Source organism: Cygnus atratus, chromosome 12, assembly GCF_013377495.2.
Source record: "Cygnus atratus isolate AKBS03 ecotype Queensland, Australia chromosome 12, CAtr_DNAZoo_HiC_assembly, whole genome shotgun sequence".
Lineage (NCBI taxonomy): Eukaryota > Metazoa > Chordata > Aves > Anseriformes > Anatidae > Cygnus > Cygnus atratus.
Window position 1 is genome coordinate 19,471,253 of NC_066373.1, and position 22,894 is coordinate 19,494,146.

Here is a 22,894-nt window from a genome sequence, read left to right on the forward strand (position 1 = left end):
AGCGGCGGGGCGGTCACGTGACGGCGCGCGGCGCTGCGGGGCGGGGCTGGCGGGGGCGGCTCGTGGCGGCGCGGCCATGGTGAGGGGCGGCGGCGGCGGCGGCTGGGCCTGGCCGGGGGGGCCCTGAGGGGGGGAAGCGGCCCCGGGACTGCGGGCGGGAGGGGAGAGGGGGGCAGGGCCGGGGGCAGGACCGGGCCTGGGGCTGCGGCTCGGGAGCGCCATCGGTGGGTGGGGGGGGCCCGGCGGCCGGCGCCCGGTGCGGGGGGGCTGGGGGGAGGGGAAGGGGAAGGGGAAGGGGAAGGGGAAGGGGAAGGGGAAGGGGGGGGGGCCCCGTAACGGCCGCCCCGAGCTGCCCCCTCCGGGCCGCCCCGGTGCCGGGGGGAGGCAGCTCCTGGTGGGCCCCTTGGGCCCAGCTGCCCGTGTGTGCGGGGGGGCAGCAGCTCCGCGGTGAGCCTGGGGGCCTCGGGGCGAGAAACGCCTCAGCCCTGGGTAACGGCGCGGGGGGGTCCCGTTCTCTGTCAGGACTCGAGGCTGCCTCGTTCAGGGGGCTTCTGTGGTGCTTAACGCTCAGTGAAACCTTACACGGCACTCGCTGCGCCAGGCAGCACGGCGGTTGCTGGTCACTCTGGCTGGGCTGTGCGCAGCACGCACTGAGCCCCCTCTGAAGCAGGGGTTGCCCAGTGCCTGGGCTTCTGGGGCAGGTTCGCATTTGGGAGGTTGTGTCTGCTGGAATGGGTTAGTGCTGCACCCTGCAGAGGTGTGTGTGGGGTGGTGAAACCGGGCGTGTGGCTAGAAAAATGAATGGGGATGTTTAATCGGCGGTGGAAGTGCTGCGTCCACCCGCACTGCGGTCCCTGTCCCCCATGTCAGTGCCCGTGGTAGCTCAGAGGGGGCCCAGCTTTCTTCTGCTTGTCATTTCTGTGGGAAATGGCCTCAGACTTGCCTGCTTTCGTGTCCTCTTTCTGATAATAGCTGATAGCAGGTGACTCAGGAAAAGAAAACCTAAGCTTCCAGCTATTAAATGTGGGTTAATCCCCTCTACCAGACTAGATGCATTGCCATTTCCAGTGGCCAGGCTTCATTTAAGCCTTGAAGCAGTGTTTAAGTACCCTAAACTAGACTTGGATTTCTTAGACATTTATTGATTGTTTCCTGAATAAAAAGCCCACAGCCCCTTGATTCTTGTTAATGTCTCCTGGCTTCCCGTGGCAGCAAATGCCAGCTTAAACATGAAAAATATTTCCTTCTCTTTGGCTCATCCGTGTGCACTGTTGTGTGACTTAACAGAAGTTCTGGGGTTGCTTTCTGTGTTGCAGGGTTTTGCTTCCAATATGGTACAAAATGCTTAGGCATTTTTTTGTTAATATCAAGCCACCCCGTGATGTTTGCAGTGATGTGTTGTGTGCGCTCAGGCTCCACCAGTAGGATGGCGATTGTCCTGATCTTCCTCTGTAACTGACCTGTCCTCTGTTGTGGGTAACATTCATGTTAAATGTCTTGATAGTGACTGGATGGCAGTCCTAATAAAACTGGGAGGAGACAGAGAAGCGTGGGTGAGTCTTGTTCATTGAGGTACTAACCACAAGCACGTGAGTGAACAGAAGGAAAAGTCATATATGGAATAGGCTGGAAGTACATCTAAATCAAAGTGCTTAATCACTTGGACAGTAGATGAAAATGCACTTTAGAACAGAAGTGAAATCTTCTGCTCTGTTATGTATACTCTTCATTCAGCTTAAGATACCTGTTTTGCCAGAATACAGACTGCTTGTGAGGTTCCACAAGCTTGCCTTGAACCCCGTGTATTTTACTTGTAGATAATTCTGTTAAATACAGTGATTTACTGATAGAAGTGAAACAAGCATCTTGTCAACACAATGACCCAAAATGATAGTCATCTCCAGAGTGTTGCAAGTCTGAAATATAAAACAAACTATGAATGGATGTCTTGCTGGGGAGATGGGTGTTAGAAACCAAGTAAATCCTACACAGTAGGTGTAATGTTAACTGTGTGTATTCAAGAGTTGTTATTACGAGGTTGGGCATGGTCGAGAACAACGCTTGCAGTATGTTTCATTAATTATCCTCAAGATTGCTGCCTGGCTGATCAAGGTGTGTGCGTGGGGGTAATACCAGTTAAATTCTTCCAAGCTAGTTTGGGGCTTAAAAACAATTTATTTTTTTTTCCCCAAGGCAACTTACTGTTTGCTAGTATCAAACTGGCAGAAAGCAGCCTTAAGGCTTCTCAAAAAAAAAGCACACCATTAAAAAAACAACCAAACAAAAAACTCCAACACAAACAATACCGAATCTCTGTGTGAATTAAGCTGCTGTGTTATGACTTCCTTACTGTGGCTGCGGTAAGGTGCAGCAGTACGATCTTTGGATGAAAAAAAAGAAAGCTACAGTTTCTTGTACAGCAGCTGAAGATGCAGCTGAAAGAGGCAGTTCTGTGTCTGCTTCCCATTGCTGCTCTTCCTTGTGACTTCCAAGGAGAAAGGTTGGAATAAGTACAGTAGAAAACTTTGTTAACCTCAATTTTTTTCTTCAAGGCTTGTAGCGTATCTAATGGGGGCTAAGGCCCAAGCATTTAAGTCTAAGTGGCTGCATAATTGATTTCCGTTATCTTGTGTTCCTGCGGTAGTTCATACCTCCCTGTACCCAGTGCTGAGAAGGCAGGACCTCTTGAGCCTTGATGAGGGTGCTGCTGCTCTTCCTCCCGTGGCCATGCATCCACCACTTCCTCCTGAAGATTGGTGTTTGTAGATTGGAATAGGACTCCACGGCGCAGTTGCGTTTTTGGTTAAATAACACTTGAAAATACCTTCTTTGGTTACTAGGTTCCCAATTTGAAGTGGATGATAAAGAGCATGAACAGCTTTATTCAGCATTGTATCTGACAGAACTGGTTTCTAGTGTGACAGGAGCCACGCCGTCTGTCCCTGGTAGTCCTTTGCTGTGCGTTATCTTCACTTTGTTTGCCTTCTGCTGCTTCTTCCACAAACTTCAGGCTTGTGTGTCTAGCACCTGATAATAACCTGGTCACGTGTGGAAACACCATATAGTTTTGAAGCTTATTACAGTAAATAAAAAGGGTTAGCTGATGCTTTTCGGGTTTCAAAGTCTGAGTGTTTAAGGAAGAGCAGGGACTTGCTCAGCAGTGCTGCTGTTCAGGCATTTATCTCGTGTAGAAGCCAAGCTGCTACAAACCCAACACCTCAGCTGCTGCAGTTGCATGCTGGTTGCGATCACTGGTAGGTTATCTCACCACCTGTGCGATGGTGAAATGCTGTCATTGCCCAGCACCGTGTAGTGAAGGCATTCTTGCTATGAACCATCACCTTGCCAGGCCGGTGATAACAGGGAAGTGCTTTAATGGAAGAACTCAGAAGCGTACTTACTGCAGTCCCAATGTTAAACATAGTGTGGGACCTTCTTGCTCAAATTTAGAACAGGAATGAAAATGCCGTCCATGTCCTCTGTTGGTGCACACAGAATTTGATGCAAAGCTGGCTGGCTCGTTGTAGTTGGGAGAAGTAAGGAAATGCGGCTGCCAGAGCACATGCACACCCACCTTGGGGATGTGAAAATACTGAGTGCTTCACCAAGTGCTTTCACTTGGCGTTCCTCTCAAAAGGCCTGCTTTCCACACCCCTGCTTCAAGATTTTGTGTGCTTATAGGGTGAACAAGGTGACTGGTAGGCTGTTAGCTCAGTTGGGGCAGTTTTCTTGCTTGCTGGGCGCTTTACAGCCTGGGCAGCTCTCCCAGCACTCCGTGGCCTGGAGCCCTGCAGGCTGCCTGCCGGCTGCGGGACAGGGCTTGGAAAGTTGTGCCTGGTGTTAACATCACTCCGCTCCTCTGACTTGTGCTTTAGCACAGCGGCTCATGATGTGGTCGGGTTACGTGGCGTCTGGTTCAGCAGCGATGTGTGTAAAGCACTGGTGTGAATTCAGGGGGCTGCAGGGCGTGACAAGCTTTTTGGCAAGGACGTAATTCAGCAAGCCAGTTGCATGGTGTGTGGATTTGGTTGTTGCACACTCGTGCCAGCACTGTCAGTTTCTGTTCCTTAAAAAGTTGGATCTGTCATGGAATAAAGTTCAACGCTGAATGTAAGGTTCTTTTGGGAGAAGGCGCTTTCAGTCGGGCTGCCTGGTTTGTAGCTGCTGAATTGCCTGGGTGATAAGGCTGCCTGCCCCTACTGCTTTTGCCTTATGTTTAAATCCATTTTTGGAAGGCATGCGCTTTGTGGTTAATTATAAAGAGAGCTTTCTAATGGGTGCAGTCACGCTAATTAGCAGAGGCAACTCTTTCTGTTGACAAAATAGAGGTGTTAATTAGCTATTGTGCATGGTTTGGCTATTACTGAGACCCAGAGAGTCACAGAAGAGTTGGCTGGAAGGAACTTCTATCATGTATGGCTTCTTGCTTGAAGCAGGATTGTCACCGATGTTAGATCAGATCAGCCTTGACTCTTGTCTGGCTGCAGGATTGGAAACCTACGTGGGCAGAGATACCCCACCTGTTCAGATGAGATCGAGGCAAGAACAATATTGCTTGGCACTGTCTGCTTTCTGTAAATAGAAAGGGGAAGTAGGGAGAACGTGTGAGAGATGCTCTGTGCCACTCAGGGAATTGCAGTTACAGAAAAGAATCAAGTAAAATGGTGGATATGGGAGAAAGGAGAAAACGTGTATGTCAAGGCTGCAATGCCCGATCACTGTTAAATTGGTGTTAAATGAAAGCATCTCTTTTATTTTAAATGAAGACCTAAATTATAATATTGATTCTTAAAAGGTGTTTACAGGGACTCCAAACATGAGTTGTGCAACAGAAATGAGTACTGAAGATCCTGTTTTTAAGAACATCGGGATGATGTAATTCATGGCTTGCTAGCTTGTTATCAAGATATCTGGTTAAAAAGAGGAGACCGGGAGCTTTCTGAACACAGTGGGTGGGGGAACAAGCGAAAATAGTTGAGAAATTACTGAGGCTGCAGATGTGGAGAGCCAGCTGTAGGCATGACTTTGTACGTAAATGGTATTTGTCAAGACTGGAGGAGATGTAATTGGGACATGAAGTCAACGCTTCCATCTCTGGAACCCCAAGATTGGGAGAGGCTGGTGGGCTCTAAGGAGGTGTTGAAGATCAGGCCAAAGCAATAGGTGGATGGCTGTAGGTAGGGAGAGCCTTGGAGGCTCTGTTCTGTCGAGTGCAGCATCAGCTACTGGAGTCACAAGGAGGTGTGTATGGGGTTGAGTTTGGATGGGAGTACACTTGGACATCTTAGAGGGTAACTTGAAAGAAAGAAGCCTGTAGAAACTAACCTCATCAGTCTGGAAGAGGGCAAGGAGTAGGTGCAGTGGAAAGGGCCCATTAACAGCTGGGTTGAGGGGACATGTAAGTCTGTCAGTATAAAAAAAAATGCAGTATGGTCCTTGGAAAAGCAAAAGAGCTTGCAAGTTTTGAATGTCAAAGGACTGGAATATTCCTCGTTGAGGAGAAGCAAGAGGAAGAGGGTCACTGGGACAAGGAGGGGACATCAAGAAATGACGATTCTCTTCAGTTTTCTATTGCCTTTGGCAAGTCATTTCTGCCTTCCAGAAGGAGCTAACTGTACTTTATCCTTTGCTTTGCTTATCTGGAACTTGTCCTCAGCAGAGCTGTGTGGCTCAGATGGCAGTTTGCTGATAGCTTGTGACTTGTTGTGATCTGAGTGCTCCAGGCCTTGCTTTAAGGAGTACCGACGCTTTCCCTCAGTGCAGTGATGTCTTTGTGTTCTCACGAAGCTTTTTGTTGCCAGATACTCCTATTGGATTTTTGACCTGCAGATGCTGGAAAAGAAGGGCAGAACTGACCTCGTTCTTTGCACTCTAAGAGACAATGGTGCTCAGAGGCTGTCCATAACTAATCTCTTCCCTGTGCTCAAATTTTTGCAGAGTAAAAAATAATTTCCCTTAAATATCACATAGCTATTTGACAGCTCTTGACTGGTCACACTGCAGTGCCACTTGCATTGTGTTCTAAACCATGGGGAACCAGTTTGAATCAAGTCATAAGCAGATGATAAAAATAGTCTTTTTTTTTTTCTTCCAGCCAACAACACAGCAATCTCCTCAGGATGAACAGGAAAAACTCCTGGATGAAGCAATTCAGGCTGTTAAGGTGCAGTCTTTCCAAATGAAGAGATGCTTGGTAAGAATGTGACATTAAAATGCAAGGAAGCTTCTCATCTGCTAGGAGTGAAACAGTAAATCAATACTAATCTCTAGTGCTGTGAGGAAACTTAACTCTTTGTGCATCTTTGTGGCAGAGCCTTTGCAAATGGATGAGGCAGCTACTCAATGAGATCGAGCCTTCGGTATTCCTTATATGCCTATACCTGCGTTTGTCAGTGTTTCTCAAAATACATTATAAAGGTGCATCTACTTTGGTTTGTGTTTGCATTTGAGTGAGGCTAAACTGAGAATATGCCTGCCACTTATCACCAGAAGGTTACTGCTCAAATGCATTCTACATGGAGCTACATGATGATAAAATATCCTTGTCTACGTTCAGCGTACTGGTGTTTATTCACTGTAGTCTTTTTTCATGAGCCACAGACTGCGATGCTAGTAATTCATTATCTGCTGAGTAGGATAAACGTAGTAATGAACTGCAGACTGATGTGTGTATTCTCCTGTGACTGGAAAAGAAACATTGACTAGGATAGTACTGAGGTATTTGTCTTGACATTTTAGCCAATGCAGCAAGACAGTATCGTGTGAAGCTTTCTTGGGTTTGAGAAACTGCTTAAATCAGCAATGAAAGAACTTAAATATTCCCATATATTTTCATGGGGCTAGCCAAGCTAACTTTGTAGTCAAATGACAGTAGCAAGAAATGTAATGCCTCTTCCAGTTTTACACTGTGTGGAATGCTTTTGAAATCTTTGAAGTAGTTGCAGCTGAACTTTCTACTCCTATGTGTGAGTGGATGACCCTAGCAATTCCTTCCATTCTCCTCCAAAACTTAAGGCTGTTTCTTATGTGTTCAACAAGTATGTACAGGTGGTAGACTAGAAGTTTGTCTTGCACTCTGTGATGCCAGGGAATTGTATGCATCATGAGCACATGTTATATGTGGAGTAATAAACTGTCTCTTTCAGAAGGGAAAGAGAAATCAAATTCTAACAGCGGCTTCTGCTGGCCATGCGTGTCCTCTGACTGCTAGAGGCTGCTTCATGAGATCTGAGCAAAACACCAGGCCAGATGATTTTTAGAAAGTTAATTACTGTTTGGCTTGCTGAATAGAATTTGAATGGTGTGTGTGATTTCTACTTAAGCAAAACCTTTTTTCCAAAATTCTTTCTTACTGTAGCTCTATCTTAAGATAAGCCTCCTCACCGCCTTCAGGTATAATGTTCCACTTAGTTTGGATGGGCAATGTAGTACAAGCTAGATATTTGCTTTAATTGGAATTATCACTTTTCTGATGTTTAGATACTTAACCTTTGTATGGTTTTTATAAAAGCCAAAAGTGTAGCTTTCTTAAATACTGCAGTTGCCTAGCATTATTTGTGACAGGCTGTTCTTTTTACCTCCCCTAAAGGACAAAAACAAGCTCATGGATGCTTTGAAACATGCTTCGAACAAGCTTGGTGAGCTGCGGACTTCTATGCTGTCTCCAAAGAGCTATTATGAGCTCTGTATCCTTTGAAGATTAGAGGACCAAATGGTTGAAATATTGAATTTGGAATGATAACGTTCACTTGATTTTTTGTTGTTGTTATAAGGACATCTCCTTAATCTTGGATATGTAGTAGCACTTTTCTCCTCTGTTACTTATCTGGATGTATTGTAAGAGAATGTACAATTGTCTGATCACTGTGCAAGTGTTTTTCCTTTGGTATAAAGTAGGTCTTTAATGTCTTTCATATTTTCCATTGTGAGTTTTCAGGAGTCTAGCTCTATAAAAATGAACTCTATTAAATAAAAGTTCTGCTTGCAGTATGCTGCCACAAAAAAACTGTAAAACAACTTATTTTTTAGCCTTTTGTTTTCTTAGATTCTAACCCTAAGTCAAGTGCCATAATGTATTTGCTTGTCTGTGCTGTCATACCTGAAGAATGGGAGGGAGGCTTTTCATGAAATTTGGGAATTGAATGTGATTATATTTGCATACTGTTTTCTCCACGTGTGCTGACGAGGATGAGATTCTTCTGTGACATGTAGTATGCCTTTACTTACTCGGTTCCATTGCATTCATTTGCTTGCTATTTTGACTTCGCTTGTGCTTCTTGTTCTTTTCTAATATGCTGAAAATAATAGTTGAAGGCTTGGGGTTAGTTTTGCACATTTGTGTCAGTACTGATGATTTTTTCTAAAGTACTACGCACTTGGGCTTGATTTTTTGAACCTTGTGATTGTATTTGGAACAGTGTCTTTCTTCCTTGGTGTGAATAAGCAAATATCTCTGTAGATCTGTTGTAGACATTCTGAACTAAAATCCTTAACTAAGAGAAAAAGACATGGCAATTTCTGATGAGCTACACTACTTGGAAGTCTACCTGACGGATGAATTTGCCAAGGGAAGAAAAGTGGCAGACCTTTATGAGTTAGTACAGTATGCTGGAAATATTATTCCAAGACTGTAAGTGTATATATTTTACTATTTTTTAAAGACTAGTAGATAATGGTCAGATTCTGGGTTCTGATAATAGACTCTGCGTTCTTGCTTGGCAACAAGACCTGTTTGCAGCTGTAAATATTACCTCTACATATCTTAAGAGCAGATTCCTTTGAGACTTCTGAGAGTTAAGCCAAGAGTGCAACTGCAAAAGGTCAGTTCTTGATCGTGTGCAAAAACGAAAATGTTGGCAGGAAGATGGAAGCACTTGGATGTGGAATAAAGCAGACTTCTGGGTAAAGAGCTGGTCAGTAGAGAACTAACCAGGTACCTCATTCTGATCAGTAAGATCAACTACATGTTCAGTATGTGAGAGAAGGAAGCTGAAAGCTTTTGTAACTTCTAAAAGCTTTGTGTTTGAGTATATAGTTCTTAGACTATGGATTAACATGGTAGAGATGATACCGAAAGGCTTATGTTTAAATATATTGCTGTAGGACTGGAGTGAATCTTCTAGATATTCAGGGTTAGGACTTGGATTTTGCTTGGCATTGCAGTTTTTAATTCCTGACCACATGGTGGTGCCAGAAAGAGGCTTTGGGTATACCAGGCTGCACCCTCATTCGGACTTTGGGGTTTGGCTGCCACGATGTCTTTAGCTCTGCATAACCATTTGCTGTCCTCCTACCTGCTTGATGCAGGCTCTGTTTCTCCCCAGTGAACACTTCTGTTGTATTCATGGAGGCATATCCATGCATGAATTAGAGAAGTGTGCAGGGTTGAGGCTTTTAAACCACGTATTTGCAAGTTCTGAGGATTGTAAGTTTTATTTCTCTTAAGCTGAAGGGGAGTCAAGTATACTGGTGCACTGGTCCTTTGTGTCTCACGTGTTCCTTCTGCCTGTTGCTGAACATAGAGATGCTGATGGAGTGAGTACAGGCCTGGAGATCTCGGAGGAGTGTGGTCCACGTCCTGCTAGACTACAGTGTGAAAGAAGCTTAAGTGCTTCACCATAATACATACCTTATCTGTATGGGCCACAATTGCTTTCCAGTCTTGCAGGGTGTTGGAAGTATAGACAAGCCAGTCTGAAAGCATTCAGAACTCTGTGCATGCTGAGCATTCATACATTTGAAGTATAAAGCCCTGTAGTGAGGTCACGTAGCTGTTCAGACTTCCTGTGCTCTGTAGCAGAGGAGAACGGGAGCTGAAAGCTGACACTATCTGAAGTTATGGCACTTGAAGGTATGGTATGTCATTTAATTGCTTTCTGTGCTTTGATAATGCTGTTGGAGTAGAAGTGTGCTGTTGCCTTAAATGCAGTATTGTATTATTACTTAACTATTTATTGTTGTATTCTGTGCCTGTTGCAGGTATCTCCTGATAACAGTAGGTGTTGTCTATGTCAAGTCATTTCCACAGTCCAGGAAAGATATTTTGAAAGACCTGGTGGAGATGTGCCGTGGAGTACAGCATCCTCTTAGAGGCCTCTTTCTTCGGAACTACCTCCTGCAGTGTACCAGGAATATTTTACCAGATGAAGGCGAGCAAACAGAGTAAGACAGGCACTAACTTTAAAAACTTTTTTAATCAGCATATTTAAATTTCCTGTATGATTTTCTTTAGATTTGAAAGAAGTAGGTATGTTAAAACGTAAACCACCTGTCGAGACTACTGAGTTCTGGTAGTTTTGGAAGGGAATTATTAAGGTTTCCTCACTTAAGTGAGGATATGAACAGTTGTTACGAACCTGGACATTCCACCACATACTTCCCCAACCTCCTATCTTAAGAAAGATATTTACCAGTGGATGGAAAGATGGATTCTTTTGACAAGCTTTTCCTGTTCCTAATCTGTTCCTCAATTGCAGTGAAGAAACCACTGGAGACATCAGTGATTCCATGGACTTTGTGCTCCTGAATTTTGCTGAGATGAACAAACTTTGGGTGCGAATGCAACACCAGGGCCATAGTCGTGATAGAGAGAAGAGGGAGCGGGAAAGGCAGGAACTGCGAATCCTGGTAGGAACAAACCTTGTTCGCCTCAGTCAGCTGGAAGGTGTTAATGTGGAGCGATATAAGCAGGTAGGATGTCTGTCCATGCTTTCCAGCTTCTGCTACTTTTTCCACATGAAACCAATTTGGATTTTCATATCAGTGGCCTAGGAAGTATAACAGCTGTGCTATAAGCTTGATAATCCTGATGCTTCTGGAACTGCTATTAACTGGAAGTTCTGAAAGCTAATGAAGATATATAATGCGTTTACAGGCTAAGGATAGGACTCATGCGTTTTTTCCCATAAGCTCTTCTGTAGGGTTGGCATGACTTTTTATGACTTCATTTTACTGATTCCCATTTTAATTAGAGAATGAGTTAGAGAGATGTACACGGTGTTCTGTAGTAGACTTTACAAGTTCAATGAAGTTATGCTTCCCAAAGCATTTGGTAAGTGAACTGTTCGTTGCATGAAAAGATAGCCAAGCAAGTGTGTGTTATCTAAAGTCTGTCCCTTTTAAGTTCTACCATAGCAGTGCTGCTGAGACCCCCATGTAGTGATAGGTGCCAGCAACGCACATTCCTGACTTCAAAAAAAAACAACAAACACAACTGTCGGTTTTGATTTAATATAATGTACCAAAGGGACAGAGGTTTGGGACCAGCAAATTTTTTCTCTGAAGGATGGAACTGCTGAACACTGAGTCTTTATCAGAAAGTTTTTCTTGTGAAGAGTAAGCTGAGAAGTGTTAGAAGTAACGCTCTACTTGGATTAAATGCATCTGTGAATATAAGATCAATGGCTCTATAAACACTGCAAGACTTTTCTTATTACAGATTGTTCTGCCTGGAATATTGGAGCAGGTTGTAAATTGTAGAGATGCTTTAGCTCAGGAGTACCTCATGGAGTGTATAATACAGGTAAGCTGCTTAAATTCAGTTGCATCGTTGATTCGTTGATTTTGAACGTGGGGACGCTTATTCCTGTGCTTTTAGTCAGATTCAGACTACTTTCACCTCTTCCTTGTGAACTGGAAAACTTCTTCACTGGGTCCCTTACCCAGTGACTTGATGCATATTACTCTTCAGTGGGTGGGCAGAGTGGAGAGGTATGCGTTCTGTGTTCCTTCCGTTGCAGAAACTTGTAAACTATGTGAGTAGCTATGCCTGCAGTAAGAGTTGTGGTAGGTAGCTGGGACATCAGCTCACCAGTTTGTCTTGCGTCTGTTACTTCACGTGCTTACTCAGACAAGGTCAGCTTTGGGAACCCTAGATACAGTCTGTCCTGTGACTGTTTTAATATGCGGCTATCTGATTTTCAGTGACTCTGCTGCATTTTGCTGTTGTGTAATAATGAGTAGATTGAGTTTATAACTGGATGACTATGGATCTAAAATTTCAGGTTTTCCCAGACGAATTTCATCTCCAAACCCTGAATCCATTTCTCAGAGCCTGTGCTGAGCTGCACCAAAATGTGAATGTGAAAAATATAATAATTGCTTTAATTGACAGGTGAGTGACCAGGGGGGTGGAAATTGGCTCAGAATGAAATGTGTATTGTACATAAGTAGATAATAATTCTTCTAGCATTTGAAAGCTTTCAATTTTTCATATTTTATTCATGTCTATCTTTGTTTCCATGTTGTCTTCATCTGCAATTAAAGCTGTTAAGAATATTATTTCTATAGTTTCTGCTTGATGGACAGCTTCCAGTGTATCCTGCTTTAAGGACGGATTAAAGTAAACAGATCAAGCCAGGAAACAAGTTATTTAATGTTGACCAACTTTATGGTTCTGAACTAAAGTGGCAGCAGTATTCCGCTTTGACAACTATATCCATCATAGGTACCTCTTGAAAACTTGAAGATTCTAGTAGCTAATCTTATATTTACTTCTTCAGAAAAGAGCTAGTAGGAGGTGGAACTACCTTCTTAATTTTTAATTTATGTCTAGCTTCATGCCTGTTCTCTTAAAAGTGTTTTTTTCCTGTGGAGGTACCACTTAAAACTGCTTGCACTAAATTCGAACATGGGATGGCGCCACCTTGGAGTATCTTCTGTGTTGTGCATTTGGTGGGGAAGCAGATCTGCCTTCTTTCAATCGGATGTTCATAGGAAATCATTTGGTTTCCTATGGTTTGTTGCCTGGGCTGAGATTTTTTTGTAGTTTTATTTAAAAACGAATAAACATGGCATGTAAATCTAATTTCTGAGCCTGTCTATTTTGTGAGACTGCCTTCAATAGACATCACAGGATCTTTGCTAGCATGTAGCAATGTAATTCTTGTAGGGGGGCTTTCCTTATGTGCCTTCTGCTGTCGTGTCTATTTAGAGGACTCGAAGAGCTTTAGTATTACCTCCACAGTAAGCTTTCTGTTTTTACTGTTACAGATGAGCAACAGTAAACAGCTGACTGGCAGTGAACCTGCTGTCCTCCTAAACTTACCACTGCCATGTTTTATTGTTTGGGCAGCTATTAGTGTCCTCTGGAGCCCTCTCCTTTGGAGACAGGATAACAATAAAAAGGGAACAGCATGATGATAGTCTTATGTAGCATGGCAACTTCTGCTTTTGACCAATGTTAGGCCAAGTGTTGGAGGATATGCTTGTATCAGCTCTTAGAATCCGTGTGGAATAGATCTCGTTCTTGTGTTTGGACTGTAGTTCGGAACAATTATTATGTAGTTCAGTACTGTGTATTTAAGACCTGGATGTGCCCCATACAATAGTGCCTGTTGCATTTCTTATCTTGATTTCTGGCATGGAATAATTGAAACTGGACATCAGTGAAGTGGAGGAACTCGTGAAGCTTTCGTACCTATTCTCATGGGTCTTTTCCATTAAAGGAATCTTTTTGAGAAGTCATGTTGCTTTTGGATCCTTCTTGATTTACTATGCTATTCATAGTTTGTAATTACGCTGCCATCTGCCTGCAACTTGATGATATTTTGAAGCCTGTCAGTCCTACCCTCTGAATTGTTGTTGGGAGAAGCTGTGATTCTTCCTGGTTTTAGAAAGTCTGCTTGTTACCACCCCAACACAATATAAGAGTTGAATTTTTATTTTCTGTGGCAGTGAATATTTTTGGAACCTCAGCCTTTTCTTACCTGCTTTTTTGTTTCAGGCCCAAAGTTCGTTCAGAATTGACATTTATAAACCCTGTAAGAAATAATCTTAAACTTTAATCAGGTGGCTTTTTCTAAATATTTTTGTACATCTTTCTGTAATTTGAAGAAAACAATCTCTTAAAAATTAGAAAGCAAGCATGGTAACACTACATTTTCCTCAAGCTGCAGCTTTGGTAAAGTGCCGACTTCCTATAGCCATTATCTTATTTTTTCTGATTTCTGCAGAGGTGGTGGTTCACATGACTTTCTCCTGTTACGGGTAGAGGTAGATCTACAACATCTTCTGGGTGCTTGCTGGATAGCAGTTCTCTTGCTTTGCTTTTGTGTTTTTCTTGAGGAAAAAATCCCCACAAAACAATCTTCTCCACTTAAAACATACTTTGTATTTTGCTCTTTACAAACAGTAGACGTACAAACTTGTTGGTCTGCAGTTAGTTTGGAGACAAGGAATATCTGAGTCATAGCTAAGTTTCTCACCACCACCACCACCCCTTGAGACCACCACCACCTTGAGACTATTTTGCAGGAAATGGATGTCTAACATCACTGAGTAGATGCAGAACATTGCTCTTCCTTTAGGTCACTCTAGTTCTTTCTCTGCTGGAGAGACAGAACACTTAACTGCGAGGTGAAGAGCAGAGATTATGAAACTTCTTTCTTGCTCTTTCTTTATCCTGCTGTCACTGTCAACGTTCTTTTCCAGGTGATATTTACCACTCTCGACTGTTCTTACAGCCTCTAATTTCCACAAATGTCCTTGTTGCTTTGTAATAAAGCTCTGCAATGAAGCTTGTATATACACCTAAAAGATGTGCTTTTTTTCTGTTAGTGTCTTACTCTGGCTCGTATTTGAGGAATGGAGAAACTATCCTGACCAAGCTGCCTTTTTTTTTTTTTTTTTTTTTTTTTAGGTTAGCTTTATTTGCACATCGTGAAGATGGCCCTGGTATCCCAGCAGATATCAAACTGTTTGACATCTTTTCGCAGCAGGTTGCTACTGTGATACAGGTATGCTGGGTGTTCTTGCATGTGGTCTATTTTTTTGCAGTTACATGCTTTTAATAACTCAGTGCTGTCTTAAATCTCAGTCCCGCCAAGACATGCCCTCAGAGGATGTGGTATCCTTGCAAGTTTCTCTCATTAACCTGGCTATGAAATGCTACCCGGACCGTGTTGACTATGTTGACAAGGTGTTGGAGACAACTGTGGAAATATTCAATAAACTTAATCTGGAACAGTAAGTAAATGTCTGTTGCATTCTCTGTGGAGTGGTAATTACTTTAAATTCTTGACTTCTACTTTTAATTATGTTTTTGTAAGATAGGAAAGAGTCATGCTTTAGATGTGGAAGATTACTACTCTTGGTCCAAGCTATAGAAGTTCATGATAAACTACAATGGGGAAAGTGTGACTACCCAAGACTTAGTCATCCGTGCTTAAATCATTCTGCATAGCTGTGCAGATGCACAATGTGTATGCCAAGCTGTGTGTAGTCGCTATCTATTCATCCTGTGCGGCACTCTAGAGGTTTTTCTCTTGCTTAATTTGCAGACATGGTCTTTCTGCTGTCAGCAACTTAAATCATGCAGTTCCCATTCTATGTCCCAAAGAGCAAGATATGACTCGTTCTGGTATTTTATTTCAAATCTTCCTAGCAGTGGGTTGCTTAGGTGTTGTGGTATACATCAGAATTGGTATTGAGGCAGACTTTAAATCTGTCTATGTGTGAACTAATAATTAACTGTGTTTTTGCATCTATTTTCTTTTAGTATTGCAACAAGTAGTGCTGTTTCAAAGGAGCTGACTAGACTTCTGAAAATCCCTGTTGATACTTACAACAATATCCTGACAGTTCTGAAACTGAAACATTTCCACCCACTCTTTGAATACTTTGATTATGAGTCCAGGAAGAGCATGAGTTGCTACGTGCTTAGCAATGTATTGGATTATAACACAGAAATTGTATCCCAAGAACAGGTATGACATAAGTCAACTGACATGGAAATTCTAGGTATCTAAACTACTGTTTGAAGAGTTGAAAACATGCTAAGTGACCTTGTGCAGAGCATGCTTAGTTTCCGTACCCCTCCCTCCCCCATCTTACTAGTACAGGCTTTGTCCTGCTTGATAATTCTGCTGCCCAGGTTCTCAAACACCTTATCTTTACACGTCTTGCCTAACCTCACCCTAGAGACTACTTCTTAAGTTTGAACAAAGACCCTGAACCCCCTTAAAGCTAGGCTATTACCTAATGAAGGTTGGATAGTGCTTCTGGAATCTGAATTTTGTTTGTACATTTGTGCTGTTCCACTTCTGCTGAGAGGGACTCTTCCTCAGGGAATAAGGCTAATGAGTCCTAAAGCATCACCAGTTACCAAACATTCCTAGTGCTTTGTCAGCACAATGAATAGCTGTAAAGATGTTTCCAGTTGCTATCAGCTTATGTTCATAGACTACTTGGGTTTAAACAGAGCTTATATTACATTTAACAGGTTGATGCTATCATGAATTTGGTATCCACGCTGATCCAGGATCAACCAGATCAGCCTGCTGAAGATCCTGACCCTGAGGACTTTGCTGATGAGCAGAGTCTTGTGGGAAGATTTATTCATCTTTTACGATCAGATGACCCAGACCAACAGTATCTGGTATGGCATCAGTGCTTCTGAGTGTGTTTGTGCTCTGTGAAGTGTCAGTTTTGCATGCCTTACAATAACAGATTTAGTGTGGCTGGAAGCTAGAGTATCACTGCTCTGGCACTACAAACTCAATACAAAATGTATAACAGTGTGAAATGCTGTTTATTTAGAAGTAGTGGGTGAGGACATGAAAAAAATTGTGGATTTAAACTTCTAGTCCCATGAGGTGGTAGTTCGGATGTAACTACATTAGTTTGTGGTAACTCTTGATTAGCATTCTACTTCATATAACTATCTCTCTAAAAAGCAGTAGGTGAGACTTGGATCACTTAGGTGTTTAATTTCGTGAACTTTTTTTCAGTCTTGTACAGGCTGCTGTAAGAAAGGACGGCTCTTTCTGCAGTTAGGTTGAGAACAGAATATATCTGATGCAATTTTTAAATGCAAGCCCAGGCAACTTCCATCTCACTATACAGTCCAGACTGTATCTGTAGTTAATATAGTACAAGTGTTGCCTAATGCTTATTAAGCAGCTGTAGGAAAAAGCTTCATCACAGAGCGCGCAAAAAGCTACATATGCTGCACAAATATAATTCATGTAAAGCAACTTGTATGTTTTCTCCCTACACGCACTGAAAACATTGCAACTTACCTGATTACTCCATGTCTTTCTGATGTTCCCGTCTAATAGTGCGAATTGTTATAGGTACAAATAACATACCTCTTTCAAGAACTCTCTAAGCTTCCAGTGCTTCTGTTTTTAGATCTTAAACACCGCTCGGAAACACTTTGGCGCAGGTGGGAATCAACGTATTCGTTTTACGCTGCCACCCTTGGTTTTTGCAGCATACCAGCTTGCTTTTCGCTACAAGGAGAATTCCAAAGTGGTGAGTTGACCTCTAGATATCTCTTGGATAGTTGTTTCTTTTTGCTTCTGTGTCTTTAAGAGGAGGGGAGGCTTTTTTTTTCTGTCTACAGCTAATAGTATACTAAGACTTGATACAGAATACTAGTGTTTTTTTCCCCCCTCAAAGCAAGTTTTTACTGGAGATGTGATGGATTTTTAATTTAAGGAGGACTTTTTTAGTAACTCAAGTTACCTCAGTATTTGAGGAATATTTGTGTATTTGAGGTGAAGCAGAAACTGGGTAGTTCTGTTTAGTCTGAAGGTGACTGATCATGTTTTTGCATGTAGACAAGAGAACTATGAATACTACAAGTGATGGTGTGAAACTGATTTAAATCTAGATACTGAACTTCAGGAGCTTCTAAATATGTAGTTATACTATTGTAATCCTTCTAAAAGCAAGTGTTTCTCTGCAGATTATCTTGTACAGTAGTTGTAAAAGTGCACACTAAAACAATCACTATTCCATTTGTCTCCTTATGGCTTTCTTACTGGAAGTATTAGCTTAAATGTGTATTTTTCCCTTATTGTGGGGAAATAAATTAATGCTGTTTGTTTAAAAGCACTTCAAGTTGAATGTTTTAAAATCCTCTTGTACTTCTGATTAACGTTCCAATGAATGACTAAATAGTTTTTTTACACTTCACTACTTAGGCTTTTGCTCAGTTGTGTTTTAAGCACAGCTGTGGTAATTCCAACTCAATGTAGACTTCTGAGGAAGGTTTCCATGAGTTGACAAGAAAAATAGATGTGAGCTTTCTGTAAGTAGAAGAAAGGCTTTGTGAAGACCCACTGAGGTCAACACAGTACTGCTAGGGCCACCTATACCAGCGCACTTAACTTCAGCAAGCAACTGACTGGAGCAGCATGCAGAAGTCAACAGATTGGGTTGAAATAGAATCTGTTAAGTGCTCCAGTTTCTTTTTCTTGTAACAGTGGTCTTGTTCCAGCTTTGACTTGTTTCATTTCTTTAGGATGACAAATGGGAAAAGAAGTGCCAGAAGATCTTCTCATTTGCTCATCAGACCATCAGTGCTTTGATCAAAGCAGAGCTGGCAGAGCTGCCTCTCCGTCTCTTCCTACAAGGAGCGCTAGCTGCAGGAGAGATTGGCTTTGAGAATCATGAAACTGTGGCCTATGAATTCATGTCCCAGGTAAATGTCCACCTATTAGTCACTGTCCTGCGCTACCTTGAATTTGGTTTGGGTGAGTTTCCTGAACACTGAAACTTCTAGTGTGATTAAAACATCCAAATTGACAGCTAGCTCTACTAGGTAGAAACTCCTGATCTTCATTCTTGCTTCCCAGAATTAAGCTCCATTGCTACTGATCTGAATACTCAGTCTGATAACGTGGGGTATGCTGCATTGCTCCCTCCTCCTCACATAGTTGGTTTGCTGGAGGAATGTGGCTTTCTCAATGTAGAATGCTCCTTCATTGCTTCTAAGATCACTTCCCAGCTCCTCTTGTCTAGCTAGTATTGTCATGATCACAAGCATTCTTCAGAGGTTCTGTAAAATTTGTGGTGTTTATCGCTGTCATGTTGGGCTTTATTAGTAAAAATACTTTTGTTGAAACATTATTGGTAAAGTAGATTTTCAGAATGGGTAATAACTTAAGCCTTTGTTGTTGCAAAGGTCTCCCCCGTCCATATCAAATTAAGAACTGACTTAGTTGATGGTATCCAAATTACAGGCTTTGTCCTAATCTTTCCTCTAATGCCACCACTAACGCACATTAAAATGAATCACTGACAACCTTGTGCCTTTCCTTACGATGTTGTGCTGTGCCACAAGGGCCACTGATAAAATTCTGAAGATGAGAGCAACATGACAATTATGTACCTTCTACTAGAGATAATGGTTTGAGATTTTTAGTCTTGTGCGTTCTCTGAAGGCTCCTTCTCCCACACAGCAGCAGTGCAGACACTTCTTACCCACTCTGTAGTCACTGATCTACCACTTAAATTTCTGATGAACTGTAGTGTGTATTTCAAAGAGCCAGATCCTTTTCAGTGACTATTTCTGCTTCTGAAGTTTCTTATTTGAACATATGCTTGAAATAAGGAGAAACTCAATCTTTAAATACTATGTGAGGATTACGTTCCTGTACTATTACTACTTAAGAAGTATTTCTTGCAAGACTCATTTCCAGTCTGTGGTTTTAACTTGATTTTGACAGTCTCAGTGGAAGATCTTATTTGTGCGTGAAGTTTTTAACAAATATAAAACAGATGCTTTATTGTCACGTGACATGCAAGTATATTTTTTTCCTGATGCTGTTCTAAAGCAATAATTAAGACTCTTGCCTTCTCCTTTGACTAGGCCTTCTCTCTATATGAAGATGAAATTAGTGATTCAAAAGCACAGCTGGCTGCAATCACCTTGATAATTGGGACATTTGAGAGGATGAAGTGCTTCAGTGAGGAGAACCATGAGCCTTTGAGGACTCAGTGTGCATTGGCAGCCTCTAAGCTCCTTAAGAAACCAGACCAGTGCCGGGCTGTGAGCACTTGTGCCCATCTGTTCTGGTCTGGCCGAAACACTGACAAGAATGGAGAGGAGGTAAAAATAAATAAGCAAATAAAATAAAAATGAAGTGACAGCAGCATAACACATCCTACTTTGGTTACGTAGCTGTGCCTTCCTTCTGAAGGCACTCACTTCTAAAGTGGATACGTCACTTCGTGACGTGGTGGAGATATGGTTGGAATGTGTTCCAGTATATGAAGCTAATAAATCTTACAGCAATGTAAGGTGCATAAATACGAAAGTTAAGAAACTCAAAAGTGGAAGTACCGTGCAATTTCTGTGAGTGTCAAGGAGTTTAAGACTGACTCTCCAAGTAGTTTGCTGCATTTTGCATGTCTGTATAGTAGCTGTGTTGGTGCATAAACTACTGAACTTCGGAGATGCAAATTGAAGATAAAAGGCTGCTTTTCTCAAATGATCTGTTGTATGTATGAAGAGCTGTTTGAAATCTTCTTTAAGTGTGCATTGCCGTATGTGTTGCAAAATTGAGTTTATGGTTTGATACTTGAAGGCTTTCAGCAGCTGTTCCTATTATTGCTTGATTGAACAGAATGCTTACCCAGACTATTAAGTCAGGAAAGGTACAGTTCTAATGATAGCTTATTCCGTACAGTTTTTGTTCTATGCAGTCTGTTTTTGTAGTAGACCACTGGGAAATGCCATTTATGTGCAAAGGGAAATAAGCGCTATTGTTCCCTATGGTTCTATGTCTTGTAACTATTTTGTTTTTACCTTCTAGCTGCATGGAGGAAAGAGAGTGATGGAATGTCTGAAGAAGGCTTTAAAAATAGCAAATCAGTGCATGGACCCTTCTCTGCAAGTCCAACTGTTCATAGAAATTCTGAATAGATACATCTACTTTTACGAAAAGGAAAATGAGGCAGTGAGTAGAAATATTCTTTATTTAATTTTTTACAGAGCATTTATTTAAGCTCTTTATTCATTTATACCCCAAATCATATCTATTCAGCATGCTCAGTACCATCTCTTGAGAAACACAGGTTCTAGTAATACTAACAGAATAGTCAATTTTTGAAATGCTAGTAAAACAGAAGTCTCCACATTATAGATAAAACTTAATTCTTCCTTACATGAGGAAGGAACACACTGAACATCTGAAATCTAGCCCTGAACTTGTGAGACTTGGATACTTGAAACGTTTGCTTGACAAAAACTGACTAGGACTTGCTGTTTTCTCATCTAACTTCAGAGGTATCTAACTGAACATGTACTCAGGGAAAGATGATTCTCACAGTTGTTCAAGGTCACTGCTAGGAATACTCAAAAGACTGGTGCAAGCTTTATTCTCAAGAGACTGGTATAACATCTCATATGCCAGTCTAAATTCTGCATCTGAAAACTGGGATAGTAGTTGCAGCATACTTTTTTTTTGTTACTATGTAGCTAGTAAATTTATTAAGTTTGAAAAGCTGCTTGATCAAATAGAGATCCATGTCCCCTCTTAAGTCATCATTTAATCAGAAGCAAATTGTAATAAATATCTCTCTAGACGTTGCCTCTGAACTACAGGATTTTTAAGGATTTGCCAGCTTCTAGTATCTGAACTGACTTCCTGCTATAGTACTGTTCTAGAATAGGAAATGCTCTATCTGTAGATGAAGGTGAAACACTGAATTTCAAAGCGTTGAGCAGATGTGTAAGAATAGTCTCTGATAAAGAGGTGGTCTGCAATTCATTTTGTGCTACAGTGTTTGGTGTAATGCTGAACTTGATACTATAGTCAGCTGTACTTTCCTGGGCAGTGATCAGGTCACTAATAACTTTAAATCTGATACTGCCATCCTGACTGACTTCTACAAGACGTTGCATAGACAACTTGATTGTGTGCTTAATTTGTTTAAAGCTTTTTATGTTTGTACTGAATTAACTGGAGAGAAATACTGTGCTAAAAGTTTTTTTTTTTTTTTAAAAAAAAGTATAGGCTCTAATGACTTAAGAGGCTGTTCACATTTGCTGGGATCGGGGGAACTTAGAGAAATCCAAAAATGGAAGTATTGGGCCTCCTATGAGGAGCAAGAGAAGGCAGAGTCCAGTAGTTTGTCTGCATACATTCTTACCAATAATACTATTGATATTTGGACAGTTCTTAGAAATACTAAGTCTGTTAAAACAAATATATGCTCATACATAATTGTCAATTACTTTGGTTATGAATACCTTCTCCTGTAGGTGACAATTCAGGTTTTGAATCAGCTCATACAGAAGATAAGAGAAGATCTCCCAAATCTTGAATCTACTGAAGAAACAGAACAAATCAACAAACACTTTCACAACACACTGGAGCACTTGCGTCTGAGGAGGGAATCGCCAGAATCTGAGGGGCCAATTTATGAAGGTCTTGTTCTTTAAAGAAGATATGCACTGTACTTCTTTCTTTTCATTTACGTACATTGTTTTTTTAAGATAGATTATAGATTGTGCCTTTCAGAAATGTCAAGTTAAGTTAACATTCATGTGTTCAGTCTGGCACTTCAAACACTTGTGTTGAGTACTCTAACAAATTTGAAAGGTTGGACCAGCAACTACAGGTTTCATCAGTTAGCATGGCTGAAACTTTCTTTGGAATCTGTGACATGGTAGGTAGGGCTCTTCTGTTTCTGATTTCTCTTGTCTGTTCACTGTTGCTTCTGTAGCACTAGAGTTCTAAACTGGCAGTGACTGTCATCTGAAACTGTGAGTGATCCTTACAGAGCATCAGATTTTTGGGATTATTGTATGTCAGGTTCTGCTTGTGCTTTCCTTTTAATGCAAGTTAAGACTAAGTGTAATATTTTTCCCTAAAACCTAGAATATATTAATGCATGTTTGGAGAGTTTTAAAATACCATGTTCAAAAAACAGAAGTTATATTTTGCATATTAAGGCTCTGTGACATTCAGTGAGGGCCAATACTGTGCACAGGTAATATTTATCAAGATAATTTTGTTCCAAATAGTATAAAAATAGAGAAATTGCAATCTATATAGATATGTATAACCTTCATTACTGTAAATTTAGGGGAAAATGCATTACACAAGTTTATTCAGTATCATGATTTTGCACCAGTGAAACAATAAAGTTGCTATTAACA

General features: G+C 41.5%; 1 protein-coding gene across 1 annotated transcript; it reads left to right on the forward strand.

Annotated features, from left to right (window-relative positions):
• Positions 1 to 10: 10 nt before the first annotated feature.
• VPS35 (VPS35 retromer complex component) lies at positions 11 to 22,894 on the forward strand. Its single transcript, XM_035543324.2, has 17 exons — positions 11 to 79; positions 6,095 to 6,193; positions 7,589 to 7,685; positions 8,506 to 8,629; positions 9,979 to 10,161; positions 10,476 to 10,689; positions 11,438 to 11,521; positions 12,003 to 12,112; positions 14,639 to 14,735; positions 14,816 to 14,964; positions 15,497 to 15,704; positions 16,220 to 16,375; positions 17,131 to 17,253; positions 18,248 to 18,427; positions 19,598 to 19,837; positions 20,544 to 20,687; positions 21,995 to 22,894. The coding sequence occupies exons 1-17, from the start codon at positions 77 to 79 to the stop codon at positions 22,172 to 22,174; spliced, it is 2,391 nt and encodes a 796-aa protein (XP_035399217.1). The 5' UTR covers positions 11 to 76; the 3' UTR covers positions 22,175 to 22,894.

Bases quoted from the DNA above. Each gene is read 5' to 3' on its own strand.
- VPS35 (XM_035543324.2), top strand. The intron at 10,162-10,475 runs GTAAGACAGGCA...CCTCAATTGCAG, and splicing joins GATGAAGGCGAGCAAACAGA to TGAAGAAACCACTGGAGACA. The intron at 18,428-19,597 runs GTAAATGTCCAC...TCCTTTGACTAG, and splicing joins CCTATGAATTCATGTCCCAG to GCCTTCTCTCTATATGAAGA.